Here is a 23,546-nt window from a genome sequence, read left to right as displayed (position 1 = left end):
ACGACTGAATTTTATGCGTGCTGTTGCTGGGCAAAAGTGGGGAGCTAGCCGAGATAGTCTTCAAAAACTATTCACATCTATAATATATGGAAAGATTGAATATTGTCTCCCTGTCTATTACTCAGCTTCAAAAAAGTTAATTTCTAAAATTGAATCAATAGTTCACCATGGCCTGAGATTAATCACAGGTGCACTAAAAAGTACTCCTATTGCAGCTCTGTTCAATGAGGTTAATATACCTTCTTTAGAAGAAAGATTCTTGAAACTTTCTTCTAATTACTTTATGAAAGTAAATACTAACCAAAACCTCCATGTTCTCAAGGAGTGTCTCATAAATCATACATTTCTCTATGAAAATCGGAAGACATATAGTAGTCCAGCCATTATCAAGTTGGTCTCCTTGCTCAATGGCATAGGTGTTCCTGAAAACCTAATCTTTTCTTGTCAGACCCAGATATCTCCCAACACTCCTAATAGCATTGATAATGTTATAGATATAAAAATCCCTGGCATGGATTTTCCTAAGAATAAAATGAATAGTCTAATCCTTCATCAACTTACACTAGCTAAAATGGTTGAATTTTATAATTGGAAAAAGATATTTACTGATGGATCTGTCTCAAATGATGGGAAGGCATCCATAGGCATTTTTTCTGAGTGGAATGGCTCATCAGTTGGGATTAGAGTTTCAGATGGAATCTCCATTTTCCATGCAGAATGTCTTGCTCTCCAAAAAGCTTTGGATACAGTGCTGGAAGTAGGATCAGGCTCATTTGTTATCTTTTCTGACTCTAAAAGTGTTCTTTCTGATCTAAAAAAGAGGCAAGGAAAAGTTATTCCAATTATTGTTCATCTACAGGGAAAAATTCAGAAAATAATGTCTTCTGATGGTCTTCAACTGAAAATGGTCTGGGTTCCTTCTCACATAAGGATTAAGGGAAATGAAATTGCTGACAGTATTGCAAAACAGGCTATCCACCACCCAATTACTTGGAAGGTTGCTCTCACTGTAAATGAAACTTCAAAGTTAATAACCTCTGCTGCAAGTTCTATTAGAATTAATAATAGATGTATTGCAACAACAAATATTTATGTTTTGTCTTTTGAGGGGCATTATATCCCACATCACCTTATCCACCCAAATAGGAAAATTGCAAACTCTATTTTCCGTCTGAGAACTGGTCATGCAATGACCAGATCTCGTCAAGCACTATATCATCTTACAGATAGCAAGTCATGCCCTTTTTTTAGGTGTGTAAATATTGATGAAACTATAGATCACATTCTCTCAGAATGCCCTCGTTTCACAACTGAGAGAAATATTCTGATCAGAAAAGTTGAATCATTGGGCCTGAAGACGTCCACTCCTCTCGTTTTAGGTTTCACTCGCGTTAGTAAAGATAAGGAGTTAAAAATATTGGAGGCATTGGGAGTTTTTGTGTCTTCAACAAAGATTTTCAACTGGTTGTAATTTCATTTTTTTTTTTTTTTTTTTTTTTTTTTTTTTTTTTTTTTTTTTTCAGTCACAAGAGTGTGGTGAGAAGAGAAGATGATTTGATTTATTTGATTTGTATGTTCTTTTCGTTTCTGTGATTTTAAGTTTAATTATTGTTTGGTGACGCAGAGGGCGAAAGCCGAGCGTATTTTCTCTACAACAACAACATTTCCACAGATGAATAGAAGTTAGGGTATTGTATCCGGTTTTTAGCCCGAATTTAGACCTGAGGTAGTAGACCCCTTCCAGTCTTTAGATTTGTTCTAAATTAGTATTTATTTATGCATTGTTTGCTTCTGATGGTAGGATTAAGCTAAATATTTTATGATCTGAAAGTACATCTACAGGGTATGGTTTATAGCCTAATGGGTAAAAGTCAGATAGGAAGAAAAAGAAATATTGGCTACCAATAGATTTTCAATTCATCAGTTTTTCAAAATAGGCCTAGGCTCTAAAAATGCTTGGTAAAATTCTAGTTTAGTGATTTCTTGTCAACATTTTACCTTAATTTTCAGTTGCTAGTTGCTTTTTCTCTGCCTATAGTTCTGAAAATGCAATTCCTATTATTTGAGTAGAATTTTGAGCCATATCAATGTTTTTTTCAAAATTTTGGAAATGTATTTGCATATTTTTAAAACCTTTTAAAATGGAATTGAGCAAAGTTATGAAGCAATGATAAAAACAATTTTCTTGTACTTTAATTAAGCATAAGATCTTTTGACTTTTACCAAACACATATTTTTCAAGGTCATCAAAGGTCAGGGCCCTCTAGAGGGAGAATGAGTAGAGGTAGTTGCTTCAAAATACCTTCCCAGGACATTCTTTAGTCTGCAGATTCACCCTGAAAGTTTCATTTTCCTAACCTAAACCCTTTCTGAGATAGCTAGAAGTCAATTAACTAGAATTTTACCAAAATATTTGTCTAGCTAGTTGGATATTACTACTAAAGGTAAAATTCTAGTTAATTGACTTCTTGCTATCTCAGAAAGGGTTTAGGTTAGGAAAATGAAACTTTCAGGGATGGGTCTACAGTCTAAAGTATGTCCTAGGAAGGTATTTTAAAGTACCCACCTCCACTCCTTCTCCCCCTAGAGGGCACTGGAATTTGCCTACATGACAGGTGTATAGGCTACCTATTGAAATTTTGACAAAACAAAATTTTACCTTAATTTTCAGTTACTAGTTGCTTTTTCTCTGGCTTTAGTTCTGGAAATGCAATTCCTGTTATTGGAGTAGAATTTTGAGCCATATCAAGGTTTTCTTCAAAATTTTGGAAATGTATTTGCATATCTTTAAAACCATATAGGCTAAAATGTAACTGAGCAAAGTAATGAAGCTGAAAACAATTTTGCTGTACTTCAATCAAGCAGAATATCTATCTAACAAGATTTCATTTTTATAAAATACATATTTTTGAAGGTCATCAAAGGTCAGTAGAGGTAGTTGCTTCAAAATACCTTCCTGGGACATACTTTAGTCTGTAGATTCATCTGAAAGTTTCATTTTCCTAACCTAAACCCTTTCTGAGATAGCAAGAAGTCAATTAACTAGAATTTTACCACTATGAAATAACTAAGATAATTCACTTGTCTACCAAGTTGGCTAATATTTGAAAATCAAGGAATAAGTATTACTTACTTAGTTGAATTTTCATGCTACACACAAGAGGGAACACTGCCTTTTGGCAAATAGAAAAAAATAGCATGTAAGCTTATATTAAAAAGTTCTATCCAATCTCTTTACAAAAACAAATATTTTTGCCATCTAGTTGGATAATTTGGTCAATCTCTATAGTAATAATCAAATTTGTCAACTAGTACACACTGGGAGGGGGGGGGGATAAAGTACTTTGACAGTGTGAAGTTAGAAAATAATTCTTACTTCATAGTGTACAGAATAATTGTACCTAGCACATTAGGCATGCAGACCAGCTTTACTTCCCTCCCTCTCTAATGTGCAAATATATAGCCCAAATTTGCTTTTAAAGTATTTTGTTTTTGTCATGCTTAGGTATATTTCATTAGGATGGAACATTAGAGAAACATATTTGAAGAATGTTACCTAGGGGCTATACCATACAAGTACTGTTGCTATTCCAAAAATTACCAGTCACTAGTCATAGAATTTGAAAAGAACTAGACTAGGCTACCAATTTTATCACTATTTTATCATATTTCATCCTAATATTTTGGTTAATGCTAGATATTCATCAGGTTCAAAATAGACAGTAGGCTAAATGCAATTGCAAAATGGCACCATCTTTGTGAAATTGTATTGGATGCATTAGGCTACTAGTGTTGATAAAATACTAGCTTAGTTACTTTTTGCTATCTTGGATAGGTTTAGGTTAGGGAAATGGAATTTTCAGGGATAGGTCTACAGACAAGGGTATGTTGTGGATTACCTTAATTCACACTTTAGAGCAAATTAGTTACAAGAACTGTGATGCTCCATAGTTGATGATAGCAATAGATCTGGTTGTTGTGTTAAGGTCAAGCAACAAACTATCAGGACTAGAGAGTGTTGAAGAGATGCAAATTAAGCCCACTTGGTAACAGTGATCACATGGTAGGTGTGTTTCAAGAACCATTCTCTAGTGATTTAGAGTTGGCACCACTGCACAACAGTAACTTTGGATTGAGTGTGTGAGATGGTTGGGTATAACAAGCTGCATCATACTCTAAGCTGATTCTATTGTCTTCCAAGAGTGCTATGGTAGTAAGCAATGGGAGGGGTTTTACCACTAGAATCTCCATGGTTTGGCCTCCCTTTCTTTGTTGAGCTTCTCTTTGAATTTCTAAAGTGAGGTTGCCAAAATTGTTTCTTGACTTAATCGGTTCCAATTATTCGCTAGTTCCGGGTTGAAAAAATCTAGTCCGACCTTGGTGTTAACAGTGGATTTGTACAGCTTTTTGGAAAGTTTTTGTGTTTGTCTTTGTTGGGAAGAGAAGGTGAACAGCTTCTAGTCTGCTTGTTGGAAGTATCTGTAGGTGAGCATCATGTCATTACACCTATGCTGAAAAACAAGTGTTGGGAGGTTAGCCAATTGTAATCTACTGCAGTAGGTCTGACTGCATATACCATCAATCCATTTCGTGGCTCTTCTTTGGACACCTTCAACAAGTTATATATTGGTGTTTCTTGGTTTCTTTCTGGTTTCTGCCTTAAAGTTAATACCAGCCCATGTTTAGTCTGTATCCACTACTCTACTACATTAACTTCAACACATTAAATTGCATTTCCTAACAGTAACAAGATTTTTATAAGGTGGTATCTGCCTCTACATAAATAATTAAAAAAAAAACAAAAAAACTAGGCTACATTTGCTGTTGGTTTAGCACTTTGATGAGTAATCTTGGTTCAAGATTCCTCTTCTGAATTAACTGTAACACTTTCAAAACTTGATCAATTCTTTTTAGAGAATATTTATTGAATGTTGCCTTCTTTCAGTTTTGTTGTATCCCCCTCCCCTCACTAAAACCTGGACATAACCCTAGACCAAAACTTTAGCAGTTTTTTTTTGCAATTTTTTTCTGTACTCTTTTTGGGAAACTTATTAACTTAAATCACATCTTCTAGCAACTAAGGTTGAAGAACCTGTAGATGTTGCCAGGTAACATTGACTTGATACTCATGTCACAGTCCATGAGTGAAACGTTACTATTTACATGTAAACAGGACAGTTTAGTTTCATTGTTGGGTGTCACTAGATGTGTATCCAGCCAGGAGTGTTTGAGGGCTAGAAGGGGTGAATGACACCTAATAGACCCTGCTGAACGATACTAATTTGTCCCACTATGTCTTCCACTATTTGTTGTTCCAATAATTGTCAACACCAACTTTGAAGCTGTCAACTGATCTGGTCAATATGGTATATTTGCTGAGTGAATTCCACAGTGGAACAGCATGATTTGCGAAGAAGTTGAACTTTTAATGCTTTCTGCTAAGTTTTTGATGTAGTTTTATATGGTGTCCTTGTGTTTTGGTGTATTCACTGTGATCAAAAATGGGCTTAATGGTGTCAGTGGTCATTATCTTAAATGCAAGGATGATATATCCTCTGTTTCTATTGTATGTTAGGATAGGCTGGTTCAGCTTATCTAGTCATTAGTCATAGGAGATTTTTTTTTTTAAAGGGAGCTTGGTTGCTCTATGCTGGACCTTCTCCAGTATCTCCATTAAAAAATCCATGTCACACTTAAGGTGTGGGTTGGCAACCAACATATTGAACTCAAGATGGGGACAAAGGGCTGTGTAAAGCTTCTTGGTAAACTATTGGTTGGCAACTTGTCACTGAGCAGTAGATCAAACCAAGGACTTTGTTTGCCTTAGCTGCTTGGTTCTGACAGTGACTATGAAATTTAAGCTTATTGTCAATGATTATCCCTAGATCATGCTCTTCCCCAACACCCTGAATGGACATATTGGCACCTGCAGAGTCAACCATGTTATAACTATGGCAAGAGATGTTTTAAATTAGATGCAGGACTTTGCATTTGCATGGGTTGAACTTGAACATCCAAGTTGTTGCCCACTGAGAGAGGTTGTTGAGATCTCCTTGCAGAGAAGAGCAATTTTCTGTGGAGGCTGCTGAGGACCAAAGAGTTTGGAATCTCTTATTTTGGGGTCATTAAATTAATTTACCTGCTAAAAGATGAACATACTGTTTGATGTGCCTGTCAACATCTTCCCAAATTAAATATTGTCACATGGCGTCTTAAGTTTCTGGTAGAAGAACTAAGATAAAACATCATCATCTTAATTACCTTAATTTGCACTATGGAGAAATATACTGCTCAATTGCCTTTCCAAATATAGGCTATTAATCACTTCATTGCAAATCGCATCCTAAGCTCTCCTCTCCCTACCAGTAAAGCCAGATATAGCCCTAGGCTACAAAGTTCTCTGACTTATTGAGTGGCAGGAATATAAAACTTGAGTATGCTAGAACTCTAGGAACAAAATCAAAATGCCCATTTCTTTAGCCATACAGGATTGATGTATCTGTATTGTCTTTTGGTAAAACTTTAGAGAGAGGAAATATGAAGGATGGCTAAAAATCTAGCCAAAGTCCCAGGAACTGCTTTGGTAAGCCCTGGAGTCTAAGAGAAGAAGATTCTTTGTCAAAGACAAGATTTCATGGATGAATCTCATTAGAGGCAGGCTATATCAGACTACAAGGACCCCAAATTAACTATGTAATCTATAGATTCTATTTACATGCTTCTGCTTTTTTGCAAAATTTATCCAGTTTGATTTTCTTCCTTTGTTTGCTCCATTTTTGCTAGCTATTTCCTTCCTACTTGCTCCGTGTCTAGATTCAATTCAATGTGGTATAAGATGGCAGTATTACTTGTAGGTTGGTAATAATTGCCCTTCCCCGAAAATGAGTATGGCCCCATCCCTCTGAAATGTTTTATACATTGGTTGCCACCTTCTCCCCTTCCCAGGAACAAACACTTGAGCTCCATCCTCCTTTTGCAGCTATGACGATGTGCTTATATGTTGATTTGACTTGGTTGGTGACTTTCTTGGATGTAGTGATGATATTGTCTTATTGGCTTGACTGATGCTTTCTTTGTGTGTCATACCAATAGTATCTTGTTTCTTGATCAGTAATGCTCTTTGACAGAACCAAGATAATTTTGTGTTGTTGTTTCAAAATATATCATGTCTCAACTCAACATTTTTTTTTTGTGGTTAGTAAGAATTCAAGCAAAAAACTGGTCAACAACCATTTTCATGGTCAAATGTTCAATTGAAATTTAGTGAACCAAGCACCAAGATATCCCACTAATCTTATATAGTTCTTCAGTATTGGTTGACACAACCAACAGAGGCTCTCAAGTTTTTCAACATTCTTGTCATGTCAGGCAATTCATGAATATCCAGAATGAGGTTTGTCCTCAGTTAACACATCACCATTTGAACGCAAAAAGCAAACCACTTGTACACTTGAATTCATCAATAGTACTTCCTTATAAGTTGTTTCTAATATCACAACAGTTTCATCAACATTTTTACTTAGAAGGCAATGTAATTTCCTTGCTTCATTCTGTTTGCTTAAACTTGCCAGCCGAAAAAAAAGAACAAGAACACAACAGTGCTAAAAACACCCACTCCAGATAAGAAAAACTGGCCAGGTCAATAACATATGTGGTATGGAAATTGCAATGATTTGTGTTGAACATGCCTAGGATCATACATTTACAGTGTAAAGGCTCTGCACCACATTGCTTTATTTTGTGGAGGTTGGGAATGGTATCCCCTCACATTATTTTTTGAATTTTTGAATGAACAAGCGGAAATTTAAAAAGAAAATGAAAAGCTGCACAATGAGTTTTGAACATGTTTTGCTTGTTTTTGCAAATTTCCTAATATTTTTGTCCCTTTGTACACATTCTTTTCCCTAATTCTGTTATGTTAATAGATAATCTGAAAAATTAAGGAACTAAAATATTAGTGTCCATAATTTATTTTACTCTATCAGAATTAAGCAAAGGATTAGGAGGTAGCATGATTTTGTTGTAGGTATGACAGAGAAACGCTGCTAATTGAATAAGATCAGCAAAGATTTGAAAACATTTATTGAAGAGATGGCAGCTTCTTGAAAATTAGTTGTATGGAATCTTAATCTTCAGCTTGGAAAAAGTGAAGTGTTTGCAGATTTAAACCATTTTGATGCTTAGTGGTTTTTTGATTCCCTATAAAAATTGAAAGAAATGTCACTTGGAAGTACCAACTTCACTTTTAGTTGAAGAAAATTTAGTTAAATGGTCTAACCATATTAATTTTCATTAAGTGTTTGGAATTCTTATTCATATCTTGTCTCATATCCTGTTCAACCTTAAGCATAATATTCTCCTGTATTCTATTTTGTTCCAAGGAACTTTTATGCCCAAACTCTAAATAATTGTTTGCTGCTATGTGGCAAATGACATTGAATTTTGCTGTTCTTCTTCCTCTAATAGAAACTGTAATAACAAATCTCTAATTCTTGAAGGTATACCCCAAACGTTGTCATTCAGTAGGTAGTTGTTCTTTGGAAAAAGTGGTATTTACACTCACATGACTTGTTATTTTACAAGACGTTTTCACGAAACAGACGTTTCGTTCTAATAAAAAAAAAACAAGTTTTTTTTTAACTGAAAGTGAGGAGCGACATCAAAACTTAAAACGAACAGAAATTACTTCGTATATGAAAGGGGCTACTTCCTCATCAACGCCCCGCTCTTTACGCAAAAGTTTTTTACTGTTTTAAAAGGAAGAGTCAAATTTTAGCATAAAGAGCGGGGCGTTGATGAGGAAGCAGCCCCTTTCATATACGAAATAATTTCTATTCGTTTTAAGTTTTAATGTCGCTTCTTACTTTCAGTTAAAAAAACTTGTTTTTTTGCTTAATAAGCTGCATAACACTTTTTACGGCTTATGCGTCGGATGGTGGCGATTTACGCGTCTGTCCAAGTACAAAAAAGTTCAAGGCTCTTATTTACCAGCGGAAAATTCATAAGTTTTGTTTTATTTTTGTTATTTTATCATACGAAATTTTGTATTGGACTCACAAATTTAATTGCTCTTTTGTTAGCTAGTGTTTTTGTGGGGTGTTTCAAACAGGCAAAATTGGCTATTTAAGTCTACATCCGTATTACTAGCATTGTTTCTAATAAGTATTCTTTTTAATTTAAGTTTTGTTTAAACAAGTTACTTGTTTAAAACCATTAAAGTTTTGCATTTGCTTTGCTAAAAAATTGTCTTAAAAAGTACCAAGTTTAGAGAGTTATGTTAATATTCTTCTTGCTGATCAGTATAATTGTTTTTAAAATTCCTTCTGTTTAAAGTATTTTAGAGAGATTCTAAGCCAACCATGGGCATGTTACTCTCACAAATGATTTTGCTCAAATGAGTGGATGGAAAACAAATAGAACATTTGATTTTTCTTTTTTTATTATTTCAAGACTAGATATCACAAAACCAAGTGTTCATATTGGTGATTGTATCTTAAGGAAATACAATCCCTTACGGTAGTATTGGTAATATTTCTTACGGTAATATTGGTTTGTCTTCTGTTGCATATGCAGGCAACGTTCTTCTTGTTGCCCGGACTTGCCGTGGATTGCTTTCCAATTTTGCTATATTAACCAATGAACTATCTAGGATTGGACTGTCAGTTAATGCGTCTAAATGCGAGTTTATTTGTTTTAATAGCCCTTATGCTGTCGCTCCATTCGTTGCTGAGTCTGCAGTTCTGCCGTGTTCTTCTTTAGTTAGTTGGCTTGGTCTGTGTTTCGGTCCAACACTTTCCACTACCTGTTCATCCCTAGTGAATCAAGCCGTGAAAAACCTACGTGTCGCTTACGGAAAAATATCCCCAAACAAAAGCCGTTACAACCGCAACGGTTTGTGTATGATTTACAACGCTTATTGCGCCCCTGTGCTTTTGTTTTTATCAGACACGGCTCCTCTGTTTCGTAAGAAAGATTGCCATACTCTAATTGCGGCTTATTTCAGATATTCCAAATTCCACCTCCGGCTTCCTAGATGGCGCCGAAACAGAAAAATAATTGCTTGATTTGGTTTAATTGATATGCCTTCCTCGGACTCGGTCTTCCAGTGATGATCAAACAGTTCGTGGTAACGAACTGTTGTAAGGAGTGACCCGGCTCAATAGTAACCGAAACTCTATAAATGGAATTTTGATACCAATAGTTACATCAACAGAATCGCATTTTAATGCTGACTTTAAAAAATATATGAGTTTCACAAAGATCAATTATACCCATCAAAAGTTACGAGCCTGAGAAAATTCGTCTCATTTTAGAAAATAGGGGGAAGCACCCCCTAAAAGTCATACAATATTAACGAAAATCACACCATCAGATTCAGCGTATTAGAGGAGCTTATTGTGGAAATTTCAAGCACATATCTACAAAAATGGGGGATTTCTCATTTTTTGCCAGAAGACAGATCACGGTGGTCCTAGAATGTCGCAAGAGGGGTAATTCTAACGAAAATTAAAAGTTCTAGTGCCGTTTTTAAGTGACCAAAAAATTGCAGGGCACCTAGACCCCCTCCTACGCTCATTTTTTCCCAAAAGTCACCGGATCAAAATTCTGAGATAGCCATTTTGTTCACCATAGTCGAAAAATCTAATAACTATGTCTTTAGGGACGACTTACTCCCCCGCAGTCCCCGTGGGAGGGGCTTCAAATTACAAACTTTGACCTGTGTTTACATATAGTAATGGTTACAGGGGAGTGTACAGACGTTTTCAGGGGGATTTTTTTGGTTTAGGGGGATATTTGACGGGGGGGGGCTACTTGGGAGGATATTTCCATGGAGGAACTTCTCATGGGGGAAGAGAATTTCAATGAAGGATTTTCTAGCATGATTTGAAAAAGCAATGAAAAAATAAATATGAAAAGTTTTTCTACTGAAAGTAAGGAGCAGCATTAAAACTTGGTCATTCTTAAGGAGTTGGGACATTTAAGCTTTAGTGTAAAGAGCGAGGTATCGACGAGGGTTGAACCCCCTCATATACGCAATAAAAACATACGAATATAGAAGTTCGTTACGTAAGTTAAGTCGTAAGTTACGTATAATTTTTACCAATGAAAAAGTTTGTAAAAAATTAAAAGTTCTAGTTGCCTTTTTAATAAGTCAAAATAGATTCAAGATCTATTCTCCCTTATTACGCCTTAATAGAACTATTCGTGTTATTACAGCTCGCTCCGAAAAAAAGATTTATTACACTAAACCTTATTACGTCAATTAAGACAGCTCGATTATATCTTAATGAAAATTGATATAAAGAAGAACGCTTTCTTCTTGAAATGAAAATTTCTTGAAAAATTTCTTCTGAAAATGGAGCATCTGTCTCAGATGCTCCATTTTCAATTTGAATCGGATCTGTGGGGAAAGAGAATTCTTGGAAAACGCTTAGAGTAGATAGATCTAGATGAAACTTGATGGGAAGAATAAGTACAAGCTATAGATACGCGATTGACATAATTGGAATGGATCATTTCTCTTTGGGGGTTGTTAATTTGGAAAAATTAGAAAAATTGAGGTATTTTTAACTTAAGAACAGGTGGACGGATGTTAATGAAATTTGATATTTAGAAGGAACTCATGTCTCAGAGCTCTTATTTCAAATCCCGACCAGATCTGTTGACATTTGGGGGAGTTGGAAGGGGAAACCAGAAATCTTGGAAAACGCTGAGAGTGGAGAGATCTGGATGAAACTCGGTGGGTAGAATAAGCAAATGTTGTAGATATATGATTGACGTAACCAGACTGGATCCGCTCTCTTTGTGGAAGTTAGGGGATGGGGTTCAGTGCTGTGGCAAGTTAGGTGCTTTTGGACATGCTAGGACCATGAAAATTGGTAGGCATTTCATGGAGCTAAACAAATTGACTTGATAAAGTCGTTTTCCCTGATTCGACCATCTGGGGGGCTGAAGGGAGTGGAAAAATTAGAAACTGAGGTATTTTTAACTTATGAGTGGGTAATTGGATCTAAAGGAATTTTGATATTTAGACAGACCTTGTGACTCAGAGCTCTTATGTTAAATTGCCACCGCCATTAAGCCTCTGATTTTCCCTTTAGATCAATCTATTGACTCATAGAATTTTGCTAGAGCTCATACCATATGAGCTCTTGGCTCTTCCGACCTCGTCACAGGTGCCATGTCAGCTGTTAGCTCTTCTTTAGATTAAATAAAAAACAAGTTTTTTTAACGGGAAGTAAGGAGCGACATTAAAACTTAAAACGAACAGAAATTACTTTGTATATAGTAATTTCTGTTTGTTTTAAGTTTTAATGTCGCTCCTTACTCCCGTTAAAAAAATTGTTTTTTTTTTTATTTAATTTCTGAACGTTTTTGAATTAATACATGTTTTAATTTTGGCTCTCCGTAGATGAATAATTAAAACGAAATTTGCATTTTTTTTATTTTTTTTTTGGCTAACTGGGTTTCTCGTAGTTTTGATCGAGCGATTTTGAGAAAAAAGGAGTGGGGGAGGAGGCCTAGTTGCCCTCTGATTTTTTGGTTACTTAAAAAGACAACTAGAACTTTTAATTTTTTATGAATATTTATTAGTAAAAAATATACGTAACTTACAAATTAGCTTACGTAACGAACTTCTGTATTCTCATGTTTTTTTTACGTATATGAAGGGATTCACCCCCTCGTCAGTACCTCGCTCTTTACACTAAAGCTTAAATCTTGTCCCAATTTCTTAAGAATGACCCCTGAATCACAAAAGCCGTAGAATAAATAGTTGAAATTACTAAAAATGCTTTAGCGTAAAGAGCGAGGTATTAGGAGGAGGTTAGCCGATCATACACGTATTAATTTCTGTTCGTTTTAAGTTTTAATGCTTCTCCTTACTTTCAGTTGAAAAAACTTTTTCATATTTATTTTTTCATTGTTTTTTTTTTTAATTATGCTAGAAAATCCTGCTCTCCTTTCATGAAACTTTTCTTCCCCCATGAAAAGTTCCTCCAAGATTCCTCCAAGAAAAGTTCCCCCAACATATCCTTCTTTTCTCGGCCCCGACCCCAACCTAAAAATCCCCCAGAAAACGTCTCTACTCTTCCAAATAACCATTACTATATGTAAGCACTGGTCAAAGTTTATAATTTGTGGCCCCTCCCACGGGAATTGTTGGGGAGTAATGCGTCCCCAAAAACATAATTACAAGGTTTTTGACTACGCTGAATAAAATGGGTATCTCAGAATTTTGATCCGTTGACTTTGGAAAAAATAATTAGAGTGGGAGGGGGCCTAGGTGCCCTCCAATTTTTTTGGTCACTTAAAAAGGGCACTTGAACTTTTAATTTCCGTTAGAATGAGCCCTCTCGCAAGATTTTGTGACCACTGGGTCGATACGATCACCGCTGGAAAAAAAAAAAAAATAAACACGGATCCGTGATCTGCCTTCTGGCAAAAAATACAAAATTCCACATTTTTGTTTGGTGCTTGAAACTTCTACAATAGGGCTCTCTGAACTACAAAACTGAATTTATATTGCATGAAAGAAAGAGATCTCAAAGATCATTAATTTTTTAATATATTGTTTGTATCATGTTTGTGGTTCTTATCTCTTCTTTATTAATAAAAGCGGAAATTTTAGCGGGTATACTGATTCATTGCATTCTCTTCTAGGGTGATTTTCTTAAAAATCTCATGAAGCTGGAGCCTACATCTTTGAATCCATCCCTTTTAAACGGTGAAAGAGTCCTCAAGTGGAATGAAAATTCGCCTCGTTCTGCATTTGTTATATTGAAAGTTGATAGTGATAGTTTTTTCCTGTCGTGGGAAAAACGGCCTGGTAAAACCCTTCGTTTTTTGGATATAAGTTGCATTAGGGATACAAGAACAGGAAGATATGCTGTATCTCCCAAATATCTACAATTTAGCAAACGAATAAGCTCTAAGAATGGTTGTCTTCGAGATAAAACTGTAAGAATTTGTTATGGCAATGACTTTGTGAATAACAAGTTTTTGAATTTCACTTTTAGCAGTAAGCATGTTGCCAAGATTTGGTGTGATGAGATATTGAAAGTGGCCTATAGTCTGTATAATCTTAATGGATCAGTTGAAAGATTCCTCAAGAAAGCCTATACGAAATTATTACTTGAATCTGTTGAATCTGTTCGATCAAAACATGTGTTACAAATTAAATATTTAGAGGAACTTTTTGGCTTGAATAAAGAAGACAGTTCAAAACTAAAAAAGGCGCTTAATGTTTATGGTGTTAGAATATCTAATCAAAAAATACCAATCAATGTATCAACGAATACCAATACCAACGAATCAAAAAAATGCATCAAGATCAAACAGTTTACCCTTTAAAAATTAATTAAAGTTTACCGCCACTTGACGGTCAGTCCAGAAGTTGATAAGATTTTTGCCCGAATTTGTGAGGAAAAGAAACAGTATTTAAAACCCGATCAATTTGTAGATGGTTTAAATAATGTGCAGCAGAGAGATCCTCTACTCCATGAAATGCTAGAACCTTTCGCCAATACGCCAGAGGACTTAGAAATATTAAATCAGAAAGAACCATCTACAACGGATGACGAAAGCCCACCTTGTGGGCTAGCTTCGCATAAACGTTTGTTTCGTTATTATATCAGTGAAAAAGGTTTACCGGTAAAACTCGATAAACTTGATCTTTGTGATATGACCAAGCCTTTGGGACATTATTTTATCAATTCTTCACACAATACGTATTTAACCGGAGACCAGTTGACCAGCGAGTCGTCATCAGAAATGTATAGACAAGCTTTACTTTCGGGCTGTCGCTGTATTGAACTCGATTTTTGGGATGGGAACTTTATCAGTAAACCAATTGTAACGCACGGTTTTACATTTGTCAAGAAAATACTGGCAAAAGATGCCATTGATGCTATTGCCGAATCTACTTTTAAAACTTCTGAATACCCTGTTATCTTGTCTTTTGAAAATCATTGTAGCAAAAGCAATCAAGCCAAAATTGCCGAATATTGCCGAGAATCATTTGGGGAGATGTTGCTCGACGGGGCAATTGACGGTTATCCACTCGAGCCTAACCATCCTTTACCTCCACCTTCACTTTTAAAGCGCAAGATAATGATAAAAAATAAAAAGGGTACTGCCGGTGAAGAAACTGAAGCAGGTGCTGGAATTTCTCCCCTAGTCAACTATATACAACCTGTTCATTTTCATGGCTTTGAGCAGGCTAAATTACAACAGAAAAATTATGAAATGTCCTCCTTTAGTGAAGCGAAAGCTAAGACCCTTTTAAAAGAGCAACCAGTTGATTTTGTAGACTATAACAAACGGCAATTAAGCCGAGTTTACCCCGATGGAACTCAAATCGATTCTTCAAATTTTATGCCTAATGATTTTTGGAATGCAGGTGTCCAAATGGTAGCACTCAACTTCCAGACTTTGGATCTTCCTATGCAGCTAAACTTAGCCTTATTTGAATTCAACAATCGCTGTGGATACCTTCTTAAGCCGGACATCATGCGACGGGAAGACATATCGTTTGACCCTTTGTCTCAATCAACTATTGATAGTATTGTCCCTTTAAAAGTTTCTATCAAGGTAATATCCGGGCAGTTGCTCTCTAATAAAAGAATTTGGACGTTTGTTGAGGTGGAAATGTATGGAATTCCAGTCGACACCAAAGTGTGTCAACTCTTTGATACGACGAAGATTATACCTTCGAATGGAATTAATACTTTCTACAATGCATTTCCTTTTGTTTTTTCTAAAGTTGTTTTCCCGGATCTCGCTTTCCTGCGACTGGCTGTTTATGAAAATAAATCTGCAAATTCCAACTTCATATTTTGCGACCGGCGCTTCATTGGTCATCGGGTTATACCTGTAAGTGCTATTTCTCCAGGTTACAAGCATATCTGACTTCGTAATGAACTGGGTCAGCCGCTTGGCTTACCTTCTATTTTTGTCCATATCGAAGTAGAAGAAAGCATCTAGAGCATCCCGTTTGTCAACTGCTTTTAGTACGTTTATAGAAAATTGGTGCTTTTTCATTCCAAATGAAGCGGATGTTGCTATTTCTTATACTGATTTAAGAATTTATCTCTTCTGATTTAAGAATTTAAACATAACAAGCAGCCAATAAACCTCAAAGTAGTCCAAAATTTCCAAAGCTCTTTATTTTGCTAGTTTTCTTCCAAAAACTTTAAAATGATCAATAAAGAAATACTTTTGCAATGGGTTGTATGATACATGAAGAAACGGTAGAGACAAAAGTTTTACCTCTGAATTTTCATTCAAATGGTTAGGATAGAACAGACAATAAAATGAACAAGAAATCTTGCTTTTTTTGTTTTTGTTTTTCAAGGAAACTGAAAGCAATCGACAGGGGTCAAATTTTATTAACGTAAATTCTTAAATCAGTATAAGAAATAGCAATATCCGCTTCATTTGGAATGAAAAAGCAACAATTTTCTATAAACGTACTTAAAGCAGTTGAGAAACGACAGTTTCAAATACAAAAAAAAAAAACTCCTATGTGCTCTAATATCACTAATTATGTTTGACATACATACTTATAATTAGAAAAACAGGAACACTTGGGATTTGCGGAGAAAATTATGCTTTCAGATGACGCAATATAAAGTCTCTGTAGTTTAAATATATTCTTTTTCCCCAGAGTACTTGACACGACAATTTCTTTTCTTTAAAACATTCAGTTTACTTTTTGTCTTCTTTAAAACATAACAAGTAGCCGATAAACCTCAAAGTAGTCCAAAATTTCCAAAGCTCTTTATTTTGCTAGTTTTCTTCCAAAAACTTTAAAATGATCAATAAAGAAAAACTTTTGCAATGGGTTGTATGATACATGAAGAAACGGTAGAGATAAAAGTTTTACCTCTGAATTTTCATTCAAATGGTTAGGATAGAACAGACAATAAAATGAACAAGAAATCTTGCTTTTTTTGTTTTTGTTTTTTTTGTTTTTCAAGGAAACTGAAAGCAATCGACAGGGGTCAAATTTATTAACGTAAATTCTTAAATCAGTATAAGAAATAGCAATATCCGCTTCATTTGGAATGAAAAAGCAACAATTTTCTATAAATGTACTTAAAGCAGTTGAGAAACGACAGTTTCAAATACAAAAAAAAAACTCCTATGTGCTCTAATATCACTAATTATGTTTGACATACATACTTATAATTAGAAAAACAGGAACACTTGGGATTTGCGGAGAAAATTATGCTTTCAGATGACGCAATATAAAGTCTCTGTAGTTTAAATATATTCTTTTTCCCCAGAGTACTTGACACGACAATTTCTTTTCTTTAAAACATTCAGTTTACTTTTTGTCTTCTTTAAAACATAACAAGCAGCCGATAAACCTCAAAGTAGTCCAAAATTTCCAAAGCTCTTTATTTTGCTAGTTTTCTTCCAAAAACTTTAAAATGATCAATAAAGAAAAACTTTTGCAATGGGTTGTATGATACATGAAGAAACGGTAGAGATAAAAGTTTTACCTCTGAATTTTCATTCAAATGGTTAGGATAGAACAGACAATAAAATGAACAAGAAATCTTGCTTTTTTTGTTTTTGTTTTTTTGTTTTTCAAGGAAACTGAAAGCAATCGACAGGGGTCAAATTTTATTAACGTAAATTCTTAAATCAGTATAAGAAATAGCAATATCCGCTTCATTTGGAATGAAAAAGCAACAATTTTCTATAAACGTACTTAAAGCAGTTGAGAAACGACAGTTTCAAATACAAAAAAAAACTCCTATGTGCTCTAATATCACTAATTATGTTTGACATACATACTTATAATTAGAAAAACAGGAACACTTGGGATTTGCGGAGAAAATTATGCTTTCAGATGACGCAATATAAAGTCTCTGTAGTTTAAATATATTCTTTTTCCCCAGAGTACTTGACACGACAATTTCTTTTCTTTAAAACATTCAGTTTACTTTTTGTCTTCTTTAAAACATAACAAGCAGCCGATAAACCTCAAAGTAGTCCAAAATTTCCAAAGCTCTTTATTTTGCTAGTTTTCTTCCAAAAACTTTAAAATGATCAATAAAGAAAAACTTTTGCAATGGGTTGTATGATACATGAAGAAACGGTAGAGATAAAAGTTTCACCTCTGAATTTTCATTCAAATGGTTAGGATAGAACAGACAATAAAATGAACAAGAAATCTTGCTTTTTTTGTTTTTGTTTTTTTGTTTTTCAAGGAAACTGAAAGCAATCGACAGGGGTCAAATTTTATTGACGTAAATTCTTAAATCAGTATAAGAAATAGCAATATCCGCTTCATTTGGAATGAAAAAGCACCAATTTTCTATAAACGTACTTAAAGCAGTTGAGAAACGACAGTTTCAAATACAAAAAAAAACTCCTATGTGCTCTAATATCACTAATTATGTTTGACATACATACTTATAATTAGAAAAACAGGAACACTTGGGATTTGCGGAGAAAATTATGCTTTCAGATGACGCAATATAAAGTCTCTGTAGTTTAAATATATTCTTTTTCCCCAGAGTACTTGACACGACAATTTCTTTTCTTTAAAACATTCAGTTTACTTTTTGTCTTCTTTAAAACATAACAAGCAGCCGATAAACCTCAAAGTAGTCCAAAATTTCCAAAGCTCTTTATTTTGCTAGTTTTCTTCCAAAAACTTTAAAATGATCAATAAAGAAAAACTTTTGCAATGGGTTGTATGATACATGAAGAAACGGTAGAGATAAAAGTTTTACCTCTGAATTTTCATTCAAATGGTTTGGATAGAACAGACAATAAAATGAACAAGAAATCTTGTTTTTTTGTTTTTGTTTTTTTGTTTTTCAAGGAAACTGAAAGCAATCGACAGGGGTCAAATTTTATTAACGTAAATTCTTAAATCAGTATAAGAAATAGCAATATCCGCTTCATTTGGAATGAAAAAGCACCAATTTTCTATAAATGTACTTAAAGCAGTTGACAAACGACAGTTTCAAATACAAAAAAAAACTCCTATGTGCTCTAATATCACTAATTATGTTTGACATACATACTTATAATTAGAAAAACAGGAACACTTGGGATTTGCGGAGAAAATTATGCTTTCAGATGACGCAATATAAAGTCTCTGTAGTTTAAATATATTCTTTTTCCCCAGAGTACTTGACACGACAATTTCTTTTCTTTAAAACATTCAGTTTACTTTTTGTCTTCTTTAAAACATAACAAGCAGCCGATAAACCTCAAAGTAGTCCAAAATTTCCAAAGCTCTTTATTTTGATAGTTTTCTTCCAAAATCTTTAAAATGATCAATAAAGAAATACTTTTGCAATGGGTTGTATGATACATGAAGAAACGGAAGAGATAAATTCTTAAATCAGTATAAGAAATAGCAATATCCGCTTCATTTGGAATGAAAAAGCACCAATTTTCTATAAACGTACTAAAAGCAGTTGACAAACGGGATGCTCTAGATGCTTTCTTCTACTTCGATATGGACAAAAATAGAAGGTAAGCCAAGCGGCTGACCCAGTTCATTACGAAGTAAGATATGCTTGTAACCTGGAGAAATAGCACTTACAGGTATAACCCGATGACCAATGAAGCGCCGGTCGCAAAATATGAAGTTGGAATTTGCAGATTTATTTTCATAAACAGCCAGTCGCAGGAAAGCGAGATCCGGGAAAACAACTTTAGAAAAAACAAAAGGAAATGCATTGTAGAAAGTATTAATTCCATTCGAAGGTATAATCTTCGTCGTATCAAAGAGTTGACACACTTTGGTGTCGACTGGAATTCCATACATTTTACTTTTTGTCTTCTTTAAAACATAACAAGCAGCCGATAAACCTCAAAGTAGTCCAAAATTTCCAAAGCTCTTTATTTTGCTAGTTTTCTTCCAAAAACTTTAAAATGATCAATAAAGAAAAACTTTTGCAATGGGTTGTATGATACATGAAGAAACGGTAGTTTCCTTGAAAAACAAAAAAACAAAAACAAAAAAAGCAAGATTTCTTGTTCATTTTATTGTCTGTTCTATCCTAACCATTTGAATGAAAATTCAGAGGTAAAACTTTTGTCTCTACCGTTTCTTCATGTATCATACAACCCATTGCAAAAGTATTTCTTTATTGATCATTTTAAAGTTTTTGGAAGAAAACTAGCAAAATAAAGAGCTTTGGAAATTTTGGACTACTTTGAGGTTTATCGGCTGCTTGTTATGTTTTAAAGAAGACAAAAAGTAAACTGAATGTTTTAAAGAAAAGAAATTGTCGTGTCAAGTACTCTGGGGAAAAAGAATATATTTAAACTACAGAGACTTTATATTGCGTCATCTGAAAGCATAATTTTCTCCGCAAATCCCAAGTGTTCCTGTTTTTCTAATTATAAGTATGTATGTCAAACATAATTAGTGATATTAGAGCACATAGGAGTTTTTTTTTGTATTTGAAACTGTCGTTTCTCAACTGCTTTAAGTACGTTTATAGAAAATTGTTGCTTTTTCATTCCAAATGAAGCGGATATTGCTATTTCTTATACTGATTTAAGAATTTACGTTAATAAAATTTGACCCCTGTCGATTGCTTTCAGTTTCCTTGAAAAACAAAAAAAACAAAAACAAAAAAAGCAAGATTTCTTGTTCATTTTATTGTCTGTTCTATCCTAACCATTTGAATGACAATTCAGAGGTAAAACTTTTGTCTCTACCGTTTCTTCATGTATCATACAACCCATTGCAAAAGTATTTCTTTATTGATCATTTTAAAGTTTTTGGAAGAAAACTAGCAAAATAAAGAGCTTTGGAAATTTTGGACTACTTTGAGGTTTATCGGCTGCTTGTTATGTTTTAAAGAAGACAAAAAGTAAACTGAATGTTTTAAAGAAAAGAAATTGTCGTGTCAAGTACTCTGGGGAACAAGAATATATTTAAACTACAGAGACTTTATATTGCGTCATCTGAAAGCATAATTTTCTCCGCAAATCCCAAGTGTTCCTGTTTTTCTAATTATAAGTATGTATGTCAAACATAATTAGTGATATTAGAGCACATAGGAGTTTTTTTTTGTATTTGAAACTGTCGTTTGTCAACTGCTTTAAGTACGTTTATAGAAAATTGGTGCTTTTTCATTCCAAATGAAGCGGATATTGCTATTTCTTATACTGATTTAAGAATTTACGTTAATAAAATTTGTCGATTAGAATCCTAAGTTGCATCCCTACCAGGTATAACTGTCGTCGATTGGTTGTTTTCATGTGGGAAATTCAGTAGAAACCGAAACTTGGATATATGCAATGAAGTAATATTGTAGAAAAACACAATAAGAAACACAATTGTGCTCCTTAGTCTCTTTTATTTATAACTTGTAATTTTTCTGAAATGAAAAATTCTCTTTTTAATGATTGGATCATCATCAAATATCCATATTGATCTCTTTGGTCTACAAAATAGATCTGGTCTTTATGTCGCTCAGTTTAGCCCCTAAAAACCTTCCAAGGAGATTTCTTTATTTAAAAAAAAGTGGTATCTAAATATTTGCCAGACGAATATAGACCAAAGGCTTGACTACTGCTTTATCGTGACCCAATTGATGAGCCTTGTTCCACCCCACGGATTCACAGCGTTTAAGGCACCTGAGTTTTCAAACTATGAAAGAGTAATGGAAAATTTACTCAGATCACCAGATGACTAAAAAAAAAAAAAAATGACCCCTGTCGATTGCTTTCAGTTTCCTTGAAAGTGACCTTTGGAGCAAGTACAGCTCTTATTTTTTATTGAAAAACTAAAGCGAAAGTAAAAAATTCAACAAATGAAGCACCCGTAGGCTGAACATTTAAGTTTATTCATGGCTTAAGAGATTGTACTATCGGAGGTCATTGCAAGTTGTAAAATATCGCATGCAACGGAAAGCAAGTTAACATCATGGGATAGTGAAAGGTTTGCAATTTTATTTCCCAGTTTTGACTAGCTATTCTTTCCTCAATTTTAATATCATTCAAATAATTGCGTAGAAGAAAGTGAACTAAAAAACAAAAACAAAAAAAGCAAGATTTCTTGTTCATTTTATTGTCTGTTCTATCCTAACCATTTGAATGAAAATTCAGAGGTAAAACTTTTATCTCTACCGTTTCTTCATGTATCATACTAAGCATCGGCACTGTTTCTGTTTTCTGTTTCTGTTTTTTCTTACCTGTTTCTGTTTCTGTTTTTACAAAAAACAGAACTGAAAACAGAAACAGGCTACCTGTTTTTGTTTGACCTGTTTCTGTTTCTGTTCTGTCTTTTTTTCATCTGTTTTTTTCCGTTTCTGTTTTTTTTTATCTGTTTTCTGTTGTTTTTTTTTTTGAATGCCGCGCTATCTAGCGGGTATGATACCGGAATCGTCCTTTGTCAACAAGAAGAGTAATTTCTTTTATATTCAGGTGAAATCATAGCGACATCGAAACTAGAAGCTCGATTTCCTTGCTAACCTTCGTCTAATTTTGTGTGCTGGAGCAAGCATCCTAAAGGTAAAAATTATGAATAGTTAAATTAGACCAGCCATGCTAGTCTATTTGAACTTTTGTATGCATGAGGGTTCTAGACTTATTGATATCAGTCAGCTCATTCCAGATACAGCTCAAGCCTATTTAACCTCTTCCTTTTTTTTTCTTTTTTGTACTATGCTGTAACTCAGACTTATTTTATCCCTAGTACCACACAATTGGACATGCAGAATTCAAATATCACATTGATTTTTTTTTCAATTTTTTTTTAAAAGAATCATCACAACATTGTCGATAACTAGATTGTATGCAAAAATTAGTCCTTCCTTCGTCTAATTTTGTGCGCTGGAGCAAGTATCCTAAAAGTAAAAATTATGAACAGTTAAATTAGACTAGCCATGCTAGTCTATTTGAACTTTTGTAGACGTGAGGGTTCCATGCCTATTGTTATCAGTCAGCTCATTCCAGATACAGCACAAGCCCATTTAACTTCTTCCTTTTTTTTCTTTTTTGTACTATGCTGTAACTCAGACTTATTTTATCCCTAGTACCACACAGTTGGACATGCAGAATTCAAATATCACATTGATTTTTTTTTTCAAAAGAATCATCACAACATTATCGATAACTACATTGTATGCAAAAATTAGTCACCCTGACTGGGTGTATCAGGATTCTTGTAGGACAAATGCCTGTCTGTAATTTAAAAAAAAAACTGATTCAAATGACTTTCAGGTACTACTGCAAAACTGTCATGGATATTTCCTCTGATGAAGAGGTAGAAGTTTTACCTAAAATCATAAGGAAAAAGCCAGTTTGGGCTAATTATGGTGTGAAAGACAAATGCAGCATCACCTGCAAGGTTTGCAAAAAGACTATCAAGGCTAGTGGAGGCTCTTCAACTAATTTTGTCAATCACCTGGAAAATGTTCATAAGATTAAGGTGAAAGTACAGTCATCTGCCTCTACTGCACCAGCACGGCAGGACATGGATAATGTTGCCAATGGCCCAGAAGCTGTTGTTTGTCGTACAGTACAGGGTTCATTGCCAGGATGTGGGATAGCTGAAG

At 34.4% G+C, this 23,546-nt stretch overlaps 2 protein-coding genes across 2 annotated transcripts in view; one reads left to right on the top strand and one right to left on the bottom strand.

Moving 5' to 3' along the window:
- The window catches only part of LOC136035198 (cathepsin B-like), a 109,983-nt gene extending 109,240 nt beyond the window's left edge, over nt 1-743 (bottom strand). The window contains exon 1 of the mRNA XM_065716795.1: nt 607-743. The gene's annotated coding sequence lies outside the window, so the exon portion shown is untranslated. The remainder of the gene's footprint in view (nt 1-606) is intronic.
- A 930-nt stretch (nt 744-1,673) lies between these two features.
- LOC136043529 (1-phosphatidylinositol 4,5-bisphosphate phosphodiesterase classes I and II-like) overlaps nt 1,674-23,546 on the top strand; it is a 53,044-nt gene continuing 31,171 nt past the window's right edge. Inside the window, exons 1-2 of the mRNA XM_065728453.1 lie at nt 1,674-1,726; nt 13,663-15,873. Of these exons, the coding sequence (XP_065584525.1) occupies nt 14,506-15,873 (1,368 nt within the window). The 5' untranslated portion in view covers nt 1,674-1,726; nt 13,663-14,505. The remainder of the gene's footprint in view (nt 1,727-13,662; nt 15,874-23,546) is intronic.

Source organism: Artemia franciscana, chromosome 2, assembly GCF_032884065.1.
Source record: "Artemia franciscana chromosome 2, ASM3288406v1, whole genome shotgun sequence".
In the NCBI taxonomy this organism is placed as follows: Eukaryota; Metazoa; Arthropoda; class Branchiopoda; order Anostraca; family Artemiidae; genus Artemia; species Artemia franciscana.
The sequence above is the reverse complement of the archived record's forward strand: the minus strand, read 5'-3'. Positions and strand labels throughout refer to the sequence as shown.